The 18,793-nt window shown below is 36.8% G+C and overlaps 1 protein-coding gene across 10 annotated transcripts in view; it reads right to left on the bottom strand.

Moving 5' to 3' along the window:
- Window positions 1–18,793, bottom strand: part of LOC104598309 (5'-3' exonuclease family protein) — a 102,097-nt gene that overhangs the window by 40,937 nt on the left and 42,367 nt on the right. For all 10 annotated transcript variants that reach the window (XR_735349.3, XM_010260318.3, XM_010260321.3 and 7 more), the window contains 5 exons: window positions 13,951–14,078; window positions 13,797–13,865; window positions 9,021–9,106; window positions 8,518–8,627; window positions 7,604–7,654 (listed from right to left, as the gene is read on the bottom strand). Coding sequence is in view for 9 of the 10 variants with exons in the window: in XM_010260318.3 (XP_010258620.1) it covers window positions 7,604–7,654; window positions 8,518–8,627; window positions 9,021–9,106; window positions 13,797–13,865; window positions 13,951–14,078 (444 nt within the window). In the remaining variant the exon portion in view is untranslated. The remainder of the gene's footprint in view (window positions 1–7,603; window positions 7,655–8,517; window positions 8,628–9,020; window positions 9,107–13,796; window positions 13,866–13,950; window positions 14,079–18,793) is intronic.

Genomic DNA, 18,793 nt, shown 5'->3' with positions numbered 1-18,793 from the left:
TGAAGAAATAACTGCTAGGAAGGAAGTTATGGTGGCTTAAAAGAATGACATGATACATGCAACCAAGGTAGGGATTCCAACATAGTTTCCACTTCTTATAGGATATGTGTATATAAATGGATATTGGCAACATATGTATGACTTTATTTTGCAGCTAGAAATGAAACTTTGTGGCAGGCTCAGAACCCTTTTTTTTTTTTTTTTGTGATCAGTGATTGATAAAAGCATCAGAAATTTTCAGAGTACAGGTCTATCGAGCTAGCCCACAGAAACTCACCCACTGGCTTGATAGGTCCCTCTTATATCAGAAAACTTTTTCTTTATCCTATTGGGTATTCAACCCCCATCAGAAACCGTTTACAAACTCCTTCATGAGCTAGGAATTGGCAAAAGACTGTGATTGGGGTCTCCGGACAACCTCCACTTCAAATGTATGAATTATCCTTCTTCTATAGTTGAATTTTGAAAATCCAAGGTCCTGTTAGTTATCTTTCCCTTCACCAACAAATCATAGATATTATGTCTCCTTTAACAACAACTCTGTGGAGACCTGATGTGTTAGTCAATCCTAGGACCTAAACTGCCGTCAGAAGTTTGGCTGTAATAGAGTTTCCGATTCCAATTCCAATTGGCCCAGAGAAACCAGTAAAGAATATCCTTCTTGATCCTTAAAACCACCTCCTATGCCTGATTCCCTAGGGTTTCCAATGCGGCAGTGTTCAAAATTTGGTTTCACTCTACCTTGTGGAGGAAGGGTCTAGGGTATGTTGGTTCTTGATCTTCTGGCTGAAATTGATGCCACCACAGACCAACTTCTGACCATATCATCAGTATAAAAAACATACAAATGAATAATTCAGATTTCAACTAGGCAAGATTAAAAACTTGCACCAAATAGATGGTGTAAGGTAGCGAAACTTGTCCTTGTTTCACATGCCCAAGTGTTTATAAGTTGAGCTCATAACAAAACAGAACTATCAATCACTATTCACTGCTTTTTCTTTCAAAGGAATGCATGCACAGGTTGAGAAAGGAGGATTCGCAAGTAGAACCCAGAAGGGAGAATTAAAATGATTCATAAAGAAGAATTCAAAGATATTTTCCGTGAGTTCATCTTAAAATAAGGAAGCGAAGACATAATCAGTGTGGATGCCATTGTTCTTACTTGGTAACATTGGGAAAGATCTTAGCTTTAGACAACAACTAGATGGAAATTCAAGTTACTGTTAAGGTAAATTTTGGAGGAGATCAGTGTTTTAAAAGCGCAAGGGGTCAGAAAAATAAAAAATGCAAAAAAAAATCAAAAAATATTAAACATAATATTAATAAAAAATATAAACTTAAAATTTAAAATAAATGTTTTAAAAAACCTATTATCTAAAATTAAAATACATAAACATAACATGTAAAGCATATTCAAATGAGAATTTAAAAATAAAACCAAACATATAAAACATTTTCAAGCATGCAAAACCCGCAATCGTACAACATATTACATTCCTGATTCTACGAGCTGCATTTATGCCACGCCCCTCGAGGCAAGCCCAAACAAGTCCATGTTAAGGTCTTAAATTCTTAGTTCTCACACAAAAAATAATGGTTTATTAATTTTAATTGCATTTTAAGAAGATTTTTTATTAGGATGAATGAATGAACAACATTACCAAATAGGGGGTACATCAAGCGCATCAAGCGCATGCCTTGAAAGGGCTACGCCTAGGCCCTGGATGAGGCACCTACCCTAAAATGCGCCTCGCCTCTGCGCCTAGGCACGCCTTTTAAATCACTGGAGGAGATTGGGTACAACTTTCCAAGATTAGCCTGGTGGATGCCAAGTTACTGGGATCTGGATCCCTTGCACATGAGAGATGGTAGGTAGTCTGTTCAGTTTAATAAGCAACCTCTAATTACACCACATTAGAGGGCAAGAACACAACCCCTTATCAAGTCCTGACTCCTATGGCATCTATAAATTAGAATTCCATGGGAACCAAAGCAAAGCAAAGGGGTTCAAGAGAAAGGAACATCCTTAAAATATATAATCTCTTAAAAGGAAGAGCTCACCCATTTTCTATGGGACCCATAATCCAAAATAACACCCTACCTTCTCACACTAAAATCTATCTTAGCAATGCCCCATAATCATCCAAGTCATTTCTACATCAGCCACCCTCAACCCTAGCTTCATCATCTGTGGCAGCTTCACTGGTACAACCAGTAACTTGGTTTAGGCCAGTTACATACCATATCTTCCCTTATCTCAGAAATTCCATTACAATTACGAGAGTAAGATTGAAATGAAAAACAATTATTTATAGAATTTCTCCTGGCAAAGGAACCCTGAGGTTTTTTCTTCCTCGTCAATGTGTATTAGAGAAGAGTTGCCCATCTCTTTTGAAAAAAAAAAGGAATGTTTCAAGAAAAAATGCAATTTTCATGTTTCCACAAGTATTTAAAAAAAAAAGAACTGAAGAATTTTCTATTGCATGTCCACATCTTTTCAAACTAATATCATCTTTAATTAAAACAAACATTTTGTGGTCTTTTGAGAAACTTAAAATCAATGTAATAGAAGCAAGGTTTAAAATGTTAGTGTTAGTGGAAATATCAGTCATCCAAATATAAGAAACATGTCAAAAATATCATATGGAAATATTATAAAAATAGTAGACATGGTGGAAACATTATAAAATATGCAAAATAAAGAATGATATTTTATGAAATGATAAAAGAAGCAATAGGCACACCTTTTTAAATTATTATTTTGTTCTAATAATTAAACAAAGCTAAGAAACTAAGGTTATAGACAAAAGAATATGTTCTGAAGTTGCCCTACAAACCTTAAGATTCAGAGCTTCATGATAGAAAGAGTTTAAGAAAAATTTAATCTCATAGAAAATGTAAAGGTTGTAATAGATCAACTTGGGCTCCTCCAGGATGGAGGGGTATTCCGAGATGCAAGTGGCAGCATAGTTGCTATGTTCTCAGGTCCGCTAGGTGTGGAAGACTCGACCAGAGCTGAGTTTCTAGCTGTTTTGCAAGGGGTACAATTAGGTAAGGAGATGAATATTGACAGACTACTTGAGGGGATTCCAAGTTGGTATTAGATGGCTACAGGTTCCGGAATCTGTTGTTTCAGCAAGCAGGGAAGAGGTGAAGAGGCTTAAATGGATTACTTCTAACATGATAGTGAGGATACAATGTCAAAGAAGATTAGAAAATGGCCTATCTGATTGTCTACCCAAGCAAGGGATGCAATAGGGATAGACTTTTCTGGGCTAAACTGCAGTTCTGTGATTTTTTGAGGCTACACCTTGCGCCTCTTTGAAGGAAGCTTATTGTATCACATGTTTGATATGCTTTCATAAAACTTCTTTAATTATCAATAAAACCAAAGGATCAACCAAATAATCTAGGGAGAATGACGGTTCAGCCCAGGGTCACAATTTTTAGGCCCAAAGTACAGTTGGGGTAGGTGCCAGCTCGGAATTGATGCCAATTCACAGGCGGGCATTGGTGTATAGAGTGGGGATTTTTGACATTTTGAATGTTTATAGGTCTGCAGTGGAATTCAGAAATCTGCATTGGGCCTGTCCATACTTTTCTGAATAATCTATTACACAAACAAAAACTAATATTTAACTTCAAGTTTGAAATGAATATTGAGCTAGCTCAAAGTGGTAATCATGTAAATTAGGCAGGAAATAACATTGTTATCAACATAGCTCAAAGTGGTGATGGTGTTCACTGGAGAAGATGTCGCTTCCAGTAAAATTTCATATCACTACCCATGGAAGTGGAAATGGAAATATGTTGTGGAAATATTAGGGAAATTAGGGACATTTTAAACACCCTCTATGGACCAGACCCTTTATTTATTTTTTGGTAATAAATAAAAAGAAAACTTCTATTAAAAAATTGGGACATAAAGCAAAACAGGTTACAACCCTTCAACCCCAGATTTTAATTACAGGATAAAGAGATCAAACCCAACTCCTTTAATAGACCATAACCCAATAAAGCTCTCGCATTACTGAAGTCATTTGTTTTATTAGTAGCACAAACATTTCATTAATGAAAAATGAGAGATATGTACAAAGGCAAAGGGAGATAAACTCTCTTAACTCCCCCAAAATTAAAAAAATACAAATAAGCCCAAAAGATAGGTACTAGTGCATTTGCAAAGGAATTAACACACCACTTTACCCATTGTAACCTCACTATCAAATCCCGAGTCAACCATTTGAAGATTCTTTTTTCATTAAGGTTATCCTCCCACCAAAAGATAGATAAATCCTCTTCCAAGAAGCTAATCTCTTTATGACTCTCTCCACCACTAGAAGTTGCCATTTGTTGGATTGTTTCCCAAAGGAAGGCCCAAGTAGTTCATTGGCCAATTTGATACTTCACACCCCAAGATAGTTGCACAATCTGACATCTCCCTTTCATCCATATTCATTCCCACTACACAACTCTTATCAGAATTGATTTTCAGATTTGACATTTGCTCAAAGAGTTGGACCGCTAACTTCAGATTTCTCACCCAACAAAGATCACCTCATTCACAAAATAATGTTGTGTCATCAGTAAACTGCAAATGTGTGATAGCCACTCTATCCCTCCCTACTCTTCACCCTCTTACTAGCTCCCTAGATTCTGCTTTTAAGAAAAATCTCCCTATTGTTACGGTCTGACACAGGCTTAGCCTTGCCTACGCTTGGCAGGCTTACGATAAGGGACTTCACCGTCATTTTCACCTGTAAGATTTTTAGGAGAACTGATGTTATCTTCAGGCAGACCACCAAAAGCTCAACGTACTCTTTGAGGAGGGGTGGTCAACCTCCTTGGGTGCCTAACCTTGGCACTCCTAGACCAACTTCCCTTGTGGGGCGGCCCTGGTTAATGGCTAGCATGGCTACCAGGGTTCCTCATGGGCGCACACATGCTCATGGGGACAATGCATGGGCCGGCACTGCGCTACTGACACTCAAGGGAGGCTTGGCATGCAAGCTTGGCTCAAGCATGACCCTTCACCACGCCAGCCCCTTTGCCCAAGATGAATGAGCTATCCTGTTGCCCATAGCGCACGGGTATGTTCTAGCCCAAGCAGTTGCCTCTCAACATGGCACACAGGTGCCCATCATCATCGGCATACAGGAGACCCTTCACATCGGTGCCAAGTCACCTCTTCGGCGCATAGTCGCCTCACATCATGGCCTTCCCCCTTTAGCACGTAAGCGGCGCCTCCCATGGACCGGCCAGAGCCAGCCGAGTGCCCCGGCCATGCAACTTGAGGTCATGATCCAGTGCTACTGACCTTGGTGGAGCCATCTCATCGGGCAACTCCTAGCCTTGCATCACACAAAGGCTTGTCCTGGCCTACCTTGGCCTGGACACCGCACGGGTTTCTTCCACTGCAAAACTACCCCCGTGACACCATGGCATCAGCTACCAAGGTAAAAAACGCAAGGTGTCTTCCAGGTATAAACTGTCAAATTAATCTTCCTAAAAGAGGTGTCTTTGCTAAACACTGCGTGATCAACATTGCATTGTTTTAGACCAATTCCCACACTACATTACTCTAGTAACAGCCAAGGTAGACCTCTCTGGCATAGGTGTGTTCTCATTATGTTGAGTGGAAACTCTCCTAATGTAGAACACTTCGGAGAGGGATGCAAGGTCACTACTGCCCATAACTTGAGCATGCACTAGTTCAAATTCAATCCTTAACCCAGATAAAAATCTAGAAATACCTAAGTGTTCTCTCTGCTCCTAGTGTACCTTCAAATCTGTAGACAAGGGCAGATACACATTCAGTTCATTCCTCAGATTTTTCAAGGCTGCATAGTTCTGCACTTTTATTACCTTGTGGAAGAGTAAAGTATTCTTGATATAACTAGTATATCCTTGTCAATTATCTTAACCTGAATACAACTATTTTACATGATCCCAAATCTTTGTTGACAATGTCCAGAAACATGAGTTAACACTAATGTAATTCTCCATACTATTCCAAAACCATGTCATAATATATGTGTTTTCTTGCACCCAATCATTATACCCATCAGTCCCATTATGTGGCCTATTCTCCTTAATGTATTTCAATTTACCTTTCCAAACAAGAAATACCTCAACTGATTTTGACCATGGTACATAATTAGGACCATTAAGCATGACAAAAGTCATTTAAATAGACAAGAAATCTGGCTGTAACTCCACAACAGACAAAAGAGATGTTTAGCCAATCTCATAAACATGAGAGTAGGATGTTGCCACACCACGATGAATCATCCAATCATCAAAAACAAGTAGACAAAAGGGACTACCAACCTGATCATCAAAACTGTCCCTCTTTGAACCACAAATTAGCAAGAGCTCTTCTCTCTCTTTCTGGTTTCTTGCTCATTCTTTGATGGACAGAAAACATTCTGCTTGCTATTCCATCCATATTCTTCATCTCAAATCGCTCACCCCATCACCTCACAAAGCCCACCACTAGACATCCTACATCACTACTCTCTTCCAAGACTTCTGAATTCATGTTTTTACTATCATCAATGAAAGTTCCATTAATATCAATCAAAAAATATGAAAATATAAGAAAATATTTTAAAAGGAAATTTCAAAAAGGTGATTATCCAATGTTGATCCCAGCTATCTGGGGTCGTGAGAAGAGTAGATTGCATATAGTTCTAACCAATGTTCAGAGAATCGGACCGAGCATAGAACCGGAGAAGGGAGAGGTTCATGGGTTAGAGGTTCGACCAGGGTCGAATTGGAGGTCAAACCGTGATGACGTGGCATATACATTATATACTATGAGTCATATAAATACTATATATAATATAGTATAGTGGATGGATGGTAAGTTTCTTAATTTTTAAAACAAAAGACTAGGGTCCAAGCCTTTTAACTTATATTTTCTTTAAAATACGTGATAATGTAATACATATAATAAATAGTCATTAACTAGCATAAGTAAAGAGGTGGATTAGTGGTAATTAAGTAGTCTGTGAAAATAAGAGGTCTTGAGTCCAAACCTTGTTAACAACATTTTAAAATTTCACTTACGTATGGACCCGGGCGGTTTCATGAAACCGGGACCGATTCATCAGTTTTTTGGTTCAATCGGCCGGTCAGCAGGTTTTGAGCAAGTCCGATTATTGGGGTATGACCGAACTGGGTCAAGGCCCCGGGTCACGTTTCAACCGGCAGGTCTGGTCCAGTTTTATAAACACTAGTTCTAACCTTTGGCATTTTATTTCACACAAAGTAACCAACCTTAGGTGCCAGCCTGCGTTCTCACGCATGCCAGCCCAAGATTTCATCATTACACTAGGTAATTAAAAGCAAACTTTAGTAAGATAAATACAATATAATCAAATATTATAGCTAGTAGCTAGACAAGGGATTGTGTATAACATGATTAAGATTAACAAGGATAACTAAGGAGAGAAAGGGGGTTGGAGTAGGGGTTGGGGAGAGAGAATAATAGCAGTCCAACCAAACCACCATAGTTTAGAATTATCAAAAAGCCACCAATCATGCACCAATGTAATCATATTTTTTCCCAAAAAGAAACAACTTAAATAATTAAGCATACCAAATTTACTGATCAACTTTATAGCATGTACTTCTCCAATGCCATCAACTCCTGAATTGAATTTATGAAGCATATTAGTATTCTAAAAACCAACTATATATGCCATACAGTTTCAAACACGAAAAAAAAAAGAATTAACTGTTTTGTGACTCACTCACAACACTGAATTTTAAAAATCAAGTAAACAAGAAAAAGAAAACCATCCAAATTATAATTTCAGAATAATGTTTTTTAATTTGCAATCCAAGATTACAAATCATGTAAAGGAACTCAAAGTCAATATATTATTTCAAAATTATCCTTTTGAACAATAAGGCAAAGTTGGAGGCAAATCTTACAAGATTTTAGACTTTCCACACTATAAACTCTTCTTGGGTTTATGGGTTGAAATAATATTGTTACCAACTTAGGTGCTGTTCACCAATATGCATGAATTTGCTTTTTTAAAACAGGAACAACTGTCACGCAAGTAAATACATTTAAAAGATACTCTATTTATATTCAGATATGAAGGTACAATGCCTTAGATCATATTCTTTATGAAAGATTTCTGTTAAAATAATATGGAAATGAAATCATAATCCTGCATGGGTGAGATGCTTTAACTCAGCACATAATCAGAAAATCACAAGTTTAGCAACAGTCCACATGGTCACACTGAACAAATCCTAAAAGATATGCAAATGGAACCTAGGAACTAACTAGTCAAATGGAACAATAAATTTGATTGTCTAGACTTAGAAAATTTAACAAAGGAAAAATGATAGCAACATCAAAATGTTAAGTGAGGTTCTTTATATATAAATAGTTGAACAGAAGGTTTGACTATTTTTTACAAGGTTTAAGTAATCTAAGGCCCCTTTCCAAAGTTGTGCTTCCATGAAAGAAAAGTAAAAAGCCAACAAAGAAGAAACCTGGAATATTATCAGACTTGTCCCCCATAAGTGAGATGATATCAATAAACTGAGATGGTTGCAGAGTCCCATATTTTTTAGCAAATTCTTCCAATCCAAATGAGAACATCCTACACAAATGGCAACAAATAGTGTAAGTCTCACCTCTCAGAAATAACAACAATATAGTATGTTAGCTCAGAAGCTCAGACAAGAAGTGCAAGAATAAGTTCATTAAATAAACTTACAAAAATGGGATTCTAAATCATCATGCACTTAGAATCATAATTCATAAGCATAACTAGTTCAATCAATGCTTAAGGAACTCATTGTTTTTCTAAGAGTTCCCATTAATACACTCATAAGAATTGAGGTAACTTGGTGAACAGCTTTGGCCAACATAAAATATGAATCATAAGTTTCCCTCACTGAGTAGGTGAAATATAGAGTAGAGCCTGAGCCTTATAACAGTGTAAAAAAGGTGAATGATGAAGTAACAAATGTCAAGTGATAATGAAACTAACTCAGTTCCACGCGGAGCAATTCGTAGTAAACGTAGTGAAGGAGATATAATCTGAAAAAAATCCTTATCTGGGGAGACAACCCGCACCTGTACAACGAAGCAGGCAATACAAGTTAAACTGAACAAATCTCCAGGTGTACAAAGAAAGCAATATAAAGAACATAACATTCTAGAAATGTTTATTGCCCCAATAACCTACATTGATATGTGAACCTTGTCTTATTGAAGTAAAAAGAAAGTTAGGGTGGTGCATTGGCTAAAATCCTTGGACCTGTTTGATGATGTTTCTACAGATATGTTGCTGAATAGCTGGGTGGAGGTGGCTAATTCTACTCCTGATCGCTCTTTTGTTTGTCCTGTGTGGTCACCACCAGGCTGTGGCTTTATAAAGTTAAATTTTGATGGTAGTAGTAAGGGCAATCCAGGTCCATCATGTGTAGGAGGGGTCTTCAGGGATGAGGATGGGAATGTGCTTGCAATGTATTCAGGTCCCATTGGGGTTGGGGACTCTCTTAAAGCTGAGGTCTATGCTGCACTAGAGGGTATAAGGAAGATTAAGGAACTGAATTTACAAAAGTTAGTTGTTGAAGGGGACTCAAAGCTGGTGATAAGTTGGTTACAGAAGAAAAGTAGATTGTGGAAATTTGCTAATGAGAGGAGGGAGATTAAATGGCTAACTATGAGGCTGGATATCCAATTTCAGTGGGTTAAGAGAACAGCAAACGCATTTGCAGATGCTTTGGAAAAGCAGGGAGTGGGAAGGGATCAAATGTTTTGAGCTGTTTTGTAAGTTTTTTCTTTGTTGTCCTCTTGGACAGAGTTAAGCCTATTTATCTCTCCCTGGAGTGTTGTAACTTAATTTTTTTTTAATCTAATGGTTTCCTGTTATTGATCAAAATATGTGTGTGTGTGAACCTTAACTTCTTCTATGGGTCAGCCTTAATGGAAAGCTAATTTTATGAAGCATAAATAATATAGCAAAAGATACAATGTCCTTCTGTCACCATGTATTTGCACACCATAAATAACATTAGAACATATAAATAACAGAAATAAAGGTAGAGTAGTAATTTGTGTGCAATAAAATGAAAAATTAATGAGAACAAGAGATTAGAAGAGAGTGGACATAATTTTTTTATCAGATGAGACTTGGGAGTGAGATGAGAGCAATTTATTTAGAATTTTAGATGTCCATTGTCCTACGTCTTCTTTCAAGAAGGTATTTCAGTGCAAGACTGCGTGTAAAAGCCACTTTTATGCCTATTTGAGCCTGAAGTTCTCACTCTTCCAGCTTCATGTAAACTGAAAACTTCTTTTTTCCTATTTAATCTCTCTCTTTTTTCTCTTTTTGTTTGTCAAGAAATTTGATTGTCTTCACTTCTAATATATGCTGAGTTGTCAACATTTTGGAAGAAATATTTTGAAATATTATACTTTTTTTTTGTTTTTCTTAAACGACAAAGGCAATATTTACCGAAATGGTCAAAATATCAACCGACATTTTGTATTTTTTAATTCCAATGTGAGTTCATGTGGGTAGGTCTTGACACCGACATATGTTGGGCAACATTACCGAAATGTCGCAACATTTTAAACCATGCATTGAGCCATACACTACTACCAGCATTTCTTCACCTCCTCTTGTGCATCATCCAAAAGTTTTTTATCAAGTGGCAGAAGAAGGTGGCTCCTAATTTTGATTGCCCATAACAATCTGAACACCTGGTCCTAGATAACCTTGATCCTACACTTTGTAAACCTCCTAATGCTCCTATTATTGATCCCAACCTTGATCTCCTATTACCATCACTAACTATGTTTCCTATGATGCTCTCTCACCCTCTTATTGCGCCTATATCCCTGCTTCTCTTCTGTTTCTTTTCCTTACAATGTTATAGAGGCAGTACAATCACCTCATTGGAGAAGCTATGAACCAAGAGATGGATGTTCTCATAAAGAACCGGACTTTGGAGCTTCTCTCTCTTCCCAAGGACAAATCTATATTTGGATGTAAGTGGGTGTATATTGTTAAACACAAGGCTGATGGCTTTGTTGAAAGATATAAGGCACAGTTGGTGGTAAAAGGATATACTCAGGTTTATGCCATTGATTATCAAGAAACATTTGCTCCAGTGGCAAAAATGAATTCTATCTATGTGATTATGTCTCTTGGCAGCACACTTCTCTTGGCCTTTATATCATATGGATGTGAAAAATGCCTTTCTTAATGGAAACCTACATGAGAAAGTTTATATGCATCTGCCGTCAAGAGTGAGCCTTCCTAACAATGAGGGAAAGGTTTGTCATCTAAAGAAGTCCTTGTATGGACTCAAACAGTCTCCTAGAGCTTGGTTTATTCAGAAGAGCAATCTTGACGATCGGGTTCTCTCAATTTCAAGCTAATCATATATTGTTTATAAGAAAGCATGATGATCGGGTGACTATGCTAATAGTATATGTTGATGATATTGTTTTGACTGGTGATGACATCTATAGAATCTCTCAGCTAAAACCCTTCCCTGCCTTTGAATTTGAAATTAAGCACCTTGGTGATCTTAAGTACTTTTAGGAATTGAAGTAGCAAGATCAAAGAAGGATATTTTTGTTTCTCAAAGAAAATATGTTCTTGACTTGTTAAAGGAAGTTGGGAAATTGGGGTGTAAGCCAACTAGAACCCCAATTGGCCCTAACCACAGATTGAATGCCATTGATGGAGATGTTCTTTCAAACAAAGAAGTCTATCAAAGACTGGTTAGTTATCTTCTTTACCCATGTTCAACAGGATTCTTGCTTATTTGAAAGGGTGTCTAGCAATGGAATTTAATACTCCAATCACAAGCATATGAAGATTAAGGCCTACACAAATGCAGATTGGGCAAGATCAATGGACAACAAGAGATCTACTTCTGGGTATTGTCCCCTAGTTGGGAGCAATGTGATATCTTGGAAGAGCAAGAAGCAATCTATTGTTGCTCACTCCAATGTTGAGGCAGAATACATGGCAATGGCAAATGGGGTGTCAAAGTTGCTATGATTGAAGACCTTGTTAACGAAAATGGGAATTCTAGCAAAAACTCCTATGAGATTATATTGTGACAACTAGGCAAATATAAACATTTCTCATAATCCTGTTCAGCATGATCAAACAAAACATATTGAAATGGATAGACATTTCCTCTGAGAGAAAATTGATAGTGGAGAAATTTGCTTGTCCTTTGTAAGATGTGAGGATCAACTTGCTAATTGTCTTACTAACGAGTTTACAAATCGAAGTTTGATAGTAACCTAGGCAAGTTGGGCATGATAGATATCTATGCTTAGCTTGAGGGGGAGTGATGAGAATATACATGTTGTAAGGGCTTTTTGGGGTTTTTCCTTTTGTATTTGGGTGCCCAAGAAAGTACAATTTTATACTTTTCCTATCAAATACAAATGCAATGCTTCTGGTGTGAACAGTAACTAGACACCATTCATAACTATCCTCTTCTTCTCCTCTTTTCCCTTCTTTTAAGCCCCCATGATTTTACAATGGATACAACACTAAACAAAATGGAATGGCAAAACAAGATTCATGTAGCCGCCCCATATAGTTGGGACAAGGCGTTGATGATGATGATTTGATGCCCCGGAGTCGACTTGATGGGAGCCGATACTCAAGACGTTTTATTTCTTTTTGGTCGCTTTTAGGAGTGACACCCTTTTCACCCATGTCCAAAGCTGCTTCAAGGTTAATGAACTGGGGTTGCATTCCCAAGTTGGGATTGGGGATTAGGTTTTGTGTCATAAAAACCGACAAGTATATTCTATCATTCTATAAGAAGAATGGCAGGCAATGGACACTTTAGGAAGTAACTCAACCCTACTAAAGTATATTCTATCTAAGTTTTCTACAATTTTATTCTTTTGGTAATCTTTATAACATATCTGTTTTGCTTTGACATTATTTGTCAGTTTCCTTTAGTTTACCCTAATACCTTTTTTGCTACCTTTTTTATACAGTTAGTCATTTCAAGAAACATATTATTAGTCTCTTTAACTAAATTCAATTTTCATTCTACTATTAGCTTCTCTGTAAATTGTACTAGTTTTTCTTTTAGATTTGCCCACCCTGTTTTTGGACACTAATTTTCTTCTCTTTTCGTTCACCTTCTAATATGTACATCTACCACCATTAATCTATGTTGTCTAGTTAGGTTTTCCTCAATAAAAACATTGTAGTCCTCATACATCTTTCATTATGTTCTCCTAATAAGGAAAAAATAATATATTTGACTTGAATTTGATCCAATTTTAAATGTTACTAAATATTCATCCTTGTTTTTGAAGCATATAAATATATATATATATATATATATATATATATATATATATTCAAAAACCTCCATTTTGCATTTACTAATTCCATAGTATTTCCACTTAATTTCTACATCCTAATCAAATTCATGTTTCTGGATTGGCTTCTTCTCATTTCTCAACACAACCAAAGTATTCTTGTGGCAAATCGCCTTCGCCCCTAAGGAACGCTCTAGCATACCCTTACCATTTCTCACCCACTCAGGTTAAAGTGTAGCATGTCACTTCCAAGAATCACAATAGCATGAGCACAAAATGACAATTAAGGATCCATGTTCACAAGCACATGGATTGAAGTATTGTGAAATAATTTAGGGACCCATAATTTAACAATGGATGCACCAAACAAAATACAATAATGGAATAGGATTCATGTAGCCAACCCCATATAGCTGGGAAGCAATGGAAAAAATGACAAAACTACCTTGAACCCATCAGCAACACTATTTATGGCCAATGTTCCAATCACATCATCAGCCTCAACACCTGGAACCTGGATTTTAGAGCATTAGTAAGCAATCAACACATGATAACAATTTGTATTTATATGTTATGTAGCTTTTCTGTACAAAATTCACCTCAATCACTTTGATCGACATAGCCTTGATAGATGCTTTCAAATACTGAAGTCCCTGAACTACAGTATCAGGGGTTGGATCACGATTGCTTTTGTATGAGGGATATAAGGTGTGACGAAAATTCAAACCTTCACAAAATAGATGCAGCAATAATCAAAATTACTAACTCTGAAAAGCCAAGTAAGTCCACTATGACTTCTGCCAAGAACTACCATCCAAAAAACAGGTTAAACAGAAGCAAATGAATTCAATCACAATATACAGATCTTAACAACAATAACACCAAGGAAAATGAGAAATGACACATTTGCAACACCAATGACACTCAAGTACTGTCAATAAAAGAGAAAGATAAAAAGAAAAAAAAAACCCTATCTTTGAATTGCATCACAAGCATATCAAAGTTTGCATGTTATTAAAATGAGCGTCCCAAGCCAAGTAGCACAACAAACATGGACTAATCAAGCATAAATAAAGAAACCCACCTATGAATCTCTGGAACACTCCCTTGTCTAGAAGAATATCACCTTGTTCAGAACAACATTAATGGTTTTTTTATGGGTAATAGAAATTTTATTAATTCAGAAACTGATTTAGAATTTTAGCTTCATACAACATCCCAAGGAGAGGCTCGAGCTGCAGTCTCTCCCAATAACTGACAATAAATTACATAAGTCACAGCTGAGCCCAAAACAACTTCCCTATTTACCCCTTGATTGGCTAACACATCAGCCATAGTATTTGCTGATCTCCCCACCCACTGCATAGAAACCAACATACTCTTTGTCAGCCAATTAAATTTCTTAATTTCATTCTTGTAGCACCATATAGTATCCTTGGGGTTTTTCAGCCAGCCCACCACCACTTTAGAATCCCCTTCAATGATTAAATGCTCTAGCCCCAATTGGTTTGCAAATTGCACCCCTAGTAAAGAAGCTAATAGATCTTCCTTAACAGAATCCCTAACTCCTAAAGGACCCAAGTAGTGCAGTACCACCTCTCCAAACTCATTCCTCAGAACACCCCCCATTCCAGATAACCCTGGATTGCCCAAGCTACTTCCATCAAAGTTCAGATTCAATGAGCCTTCAGACAGAGGAGACCACCTTGTAACTATCTTATTCTTAATGTAAGAACACCACGCTACTGCTGACCAGTTTCTCCAAAAATCATATATGAGAATTGATGAAAGATTTTCAGAGTCTTCAGTGGGTGGGAGTACCCACTAGTTTAATTCTCCATTTTCTAGTCTCCTATAGCAGATCAAGTGTGTATGTTCTCTAAGAAATAAATATTCCTTTCCTCAACTGCAACTTCTATCCTTGGAAAATCAATTAGGTTTTCCAAGTTTTGAATCTCAAACACAGAAACCAAGAACTTATTCAGTTTATCTAACTCGAGAATTGTTTCCTCTAACTACAACATCACCTATATACATAATCAAAACAGTTATATAGTCTCCAGCTTCTTTGACAAATAAAGTGCAATTAGAGAAAATTAGGTATTAAGCTAGCAGACACGCCTATTGAGTTAAATCATAAAATTAGTGCAGAGGGTGGTGAACCTCTAGAAGATAAGGGTATCCATCAATGGCTTGTAGGGAAGTTACTTTATCTATGTATGACTATACCTAACATTTCTTATGTTGTCAGTGTTGTTAGTCATTATACGTATGCCCCTAGGAGTACACACCTTTGGTTGTTTAAGAGGATTCTTGCTTACTTAAAGAGGTATCCGGGCAAAGGTGTACTTTATCAAAATAATGGGCATATGAAGATTGAAGTTTATATTAATGTAGATTGGTCCTGATGTATTGATGACAGGAGGTCTACTTCAGGGTACTTGGTACTATGCTTTTGTTGGATGGAACCTTGTTTCTTGGAAGAGCAAACAACAAGTATTGTAGCTCATTCCAGTGCTGAAGCGGAGTATAGGCTCATGGCTCATCAGAAGTGTAGTGGTTGAAATCTCTACTTGAGGAACTAGGTACTGATTATGAGATACCCTTGATGTAGTATTGTGATAATCAAGCTGCCATCTATATTGCAAACAATCCAATACAACATGATAGAACAAAACACATAGAGGTAGACCACCACTTTATTAGGGAGAGGGTTGAATCTCAGGAAGTTTGTTTATCATATGTTGCATTTGACATGTAGACTGATGTGTTCACCAAAAAAGTCACAGAGGTCAAGCTGAAACAGATACAGATGTTGGAAATGACAAATATCTATTCCCAACTTGACGGGGAAAGTAGAGAGAAACAGCTTATTAGTTTTTTTTCTATGTATTTATGCTGTTTGCATAGTGTTTTTTTATGCTTTTATTGTTGTTATTAGCTTACTAGGGTGGTAAGGCATTTTGGTCATTGTAACCTTTTAATTAAATCAGCCTATAAATACAATTTATTTGGAGAAGCAGTTACTACTCTTCTGCTCCCCTTCTCCTACTTTCTCTTATCTTTTCTCTACTACCATTCTATCTTCTTTTCTAATCTGAACTGTGACTTTGTGACTAACTCTTCTACAAGTAAAGCACTTATATCCCTTCTGGGAGGAAGGACACCCAAGGAACACACAAGGGAGAGATGAAGCATTAAGCTTACCATGAAAAAGGTTATGGACAAACCAACGACATCTAAAAGTACGAAGAGGGATAGAAAAAAAGGGAGACTGAGGGAATAACCACTAATATGGGGTCCCGTATTGTAGAACTCATGATGGCATTGTATTGTTCAGATAGGCAGCAGTAAACACAATGTCCATCCAAAGCTTCTTTGGAACATTCATGTCAAATAAAAGGCTACGAGCAACTTCATGAAGGTGGTGTGTGAGGACATGAATTTCAATGGATGGAACCACAAGATTCAAAGAATTCCAACAAATCACCCTTCAGATATTCCTTTGCATTTTTTTTTTTTTGATGAATGAAGATAATTTATTAATTCAGAAAAAAGGCAGTACAGGGAACCCAAAAGAAGCACGAGCTGTTACCTCTTCAGAGTAGTATTCCTTTGCATTATTTGACTAGAAGATTTTATCTCTACATTAAATTGTGTAAAAACAACACGGTGAAAATCCTGAATAAATTTAGAAACTACATCCTTAGATCGAAGTGGATAAATCTGTTGTTTATGCTGTGTTTGTGTACAGTTTAGTGTGCCAGTGGATTTTTATGGTCACTCTATTATAAATAATAAGATGGGCAGCCGCCCACTATTCTTTTTGGCTCTCAACAGTTCAATCTTCTCTTCTTCTCAAGCTCTCTAACACTGAAAACATGATATCAACATATAATAAATAATAACATTGTATTATTACATCTTACTAATATGTATGTTATTACATTCTGTTATATACTATATGCATGATTGATACTTTGTTTTGAAGTTTTACCATTGAAGTTTAAAAGACCCAGAGGTTTTGAGAAGAGAAAAAGAGAAAAATAACAGAAATATAACGATGTTTCTTTTTTTTTTGTTTTTTCTATTCTCTCTTATATTAAATCATTGCTCTTTCTCTTTTACTTGCTATCTTAAAATTTTCAAATATAACTATAAACTTCTTTAGTACTAATTTGATATGAAATTGCTTTATTAAATAGTCGTTATATTAATATCATTTTTTTAAAATACTGAAATTTAATATAATTGAAATAATGCCATCTAGATATGTTTATTTTCAATATTTTAAGAGGAAATTTGATGTTACTAATAGAGAAAATTGCTATTGGTCCAATTAATATGCATGCTGAATTGTATATAATATTAGGAATCTTGGAGAAACTTAGTTTTTTGTACTTTATGAAATTCTTGTCACCTAGGTATCGCCTAGGCGTCCCACTGCAACCTAGAATTGTCTAGGCGCCTTAACAACTATGTATTAGGTGTTGGCTCAACCAGTTTAAACTACCCCTACTTCAAGTCTTTATAAGTTAATGGTTGGGTTACCTTCTCCTTCATGCAAGCTTTTGTATTCCTTGTCCATGCAAACCCTTTCTCCATTTGAATTTTCCAACCTATTTCCACCACGTAGCTCATGCTCCCTTCCTCCTGCCACATCATCGTCTTCAACCTTGGCCCCTTCCTTCCACAAGCTTGCTTCAACTGAGGTCACTAGCCAGATGCTAAACACTATTCCTTCTGAAACCAATTTGATTTTCTTGGGTATACTCTCTAGTTACACTCATCTGATTTGCAAAATTGTTGAACAGAGGTAACCAAGGTAGCTAGCTCCACATGCTCTAACACACGTTGAAGCTATCTACTTCATCATTTTCTCTGATCACAAATGAGATGGTAGCCCAAGCACCCTTACACTTAGAGTAATCCTTTCTCCAAAATTGGATTACCTTAACATCCGTGAATTGACACCAACGAGAGAGATCACAAGTTGGACTTCCTCCAAATTTACCATTGTGGTTCCATCTATTTGTGCATTGTCCATTATCTCCAGAATTGCCTTGTTTCCACCAAACAGAGCTACAATTAGAGTGGTGTTTGTCTGCACCTTCACTCTAACAGCATCACCACCTACATCCCTGTTCTTTATATCTTTCTTCACCTATATGACAAATCTTTGTTCCTAACAGTCTTTTCCTTGCTTGATTTTTAACCTTGGCAGAGAAGTATTGCTTGCCAAAGTAATAATGGGTACATTTTTTTTGAAGGACAAAAAGGAAGTACATCTCAGCTTTTTGAAAACCCTGGGTTCCATTTACAGCTCCCCCTGACAAACCCGAAGCTCTAAGCTCTATCCATTCACCTCCCTCTTCACTCCAGATTTCATTCTTCATTTTCACCTCAAAGTTTTCCACTATTGATTCTTGAATTAGGACTACC

The sequence above is a fragment of the Nelumbo nucifera genome, chromosome 7, assembly GCF_055504915.1.
Source record: "Nelumbo nucifera cultivar China Antique chromosome 7, China Antique-T2T, whole genome shotgun sequence".
NCBI classification, from domain to species: domain Eukaryota; kingdom Viridiplantae; phylum Streptophyta; class Magnoliopsida; order Proteales; family Nelumbonaceae; genus Nelumbo; species Nelumbo nucifera.
This window is presented reverse-complemented; position numbering and strand designations above follow the sequence as displayed.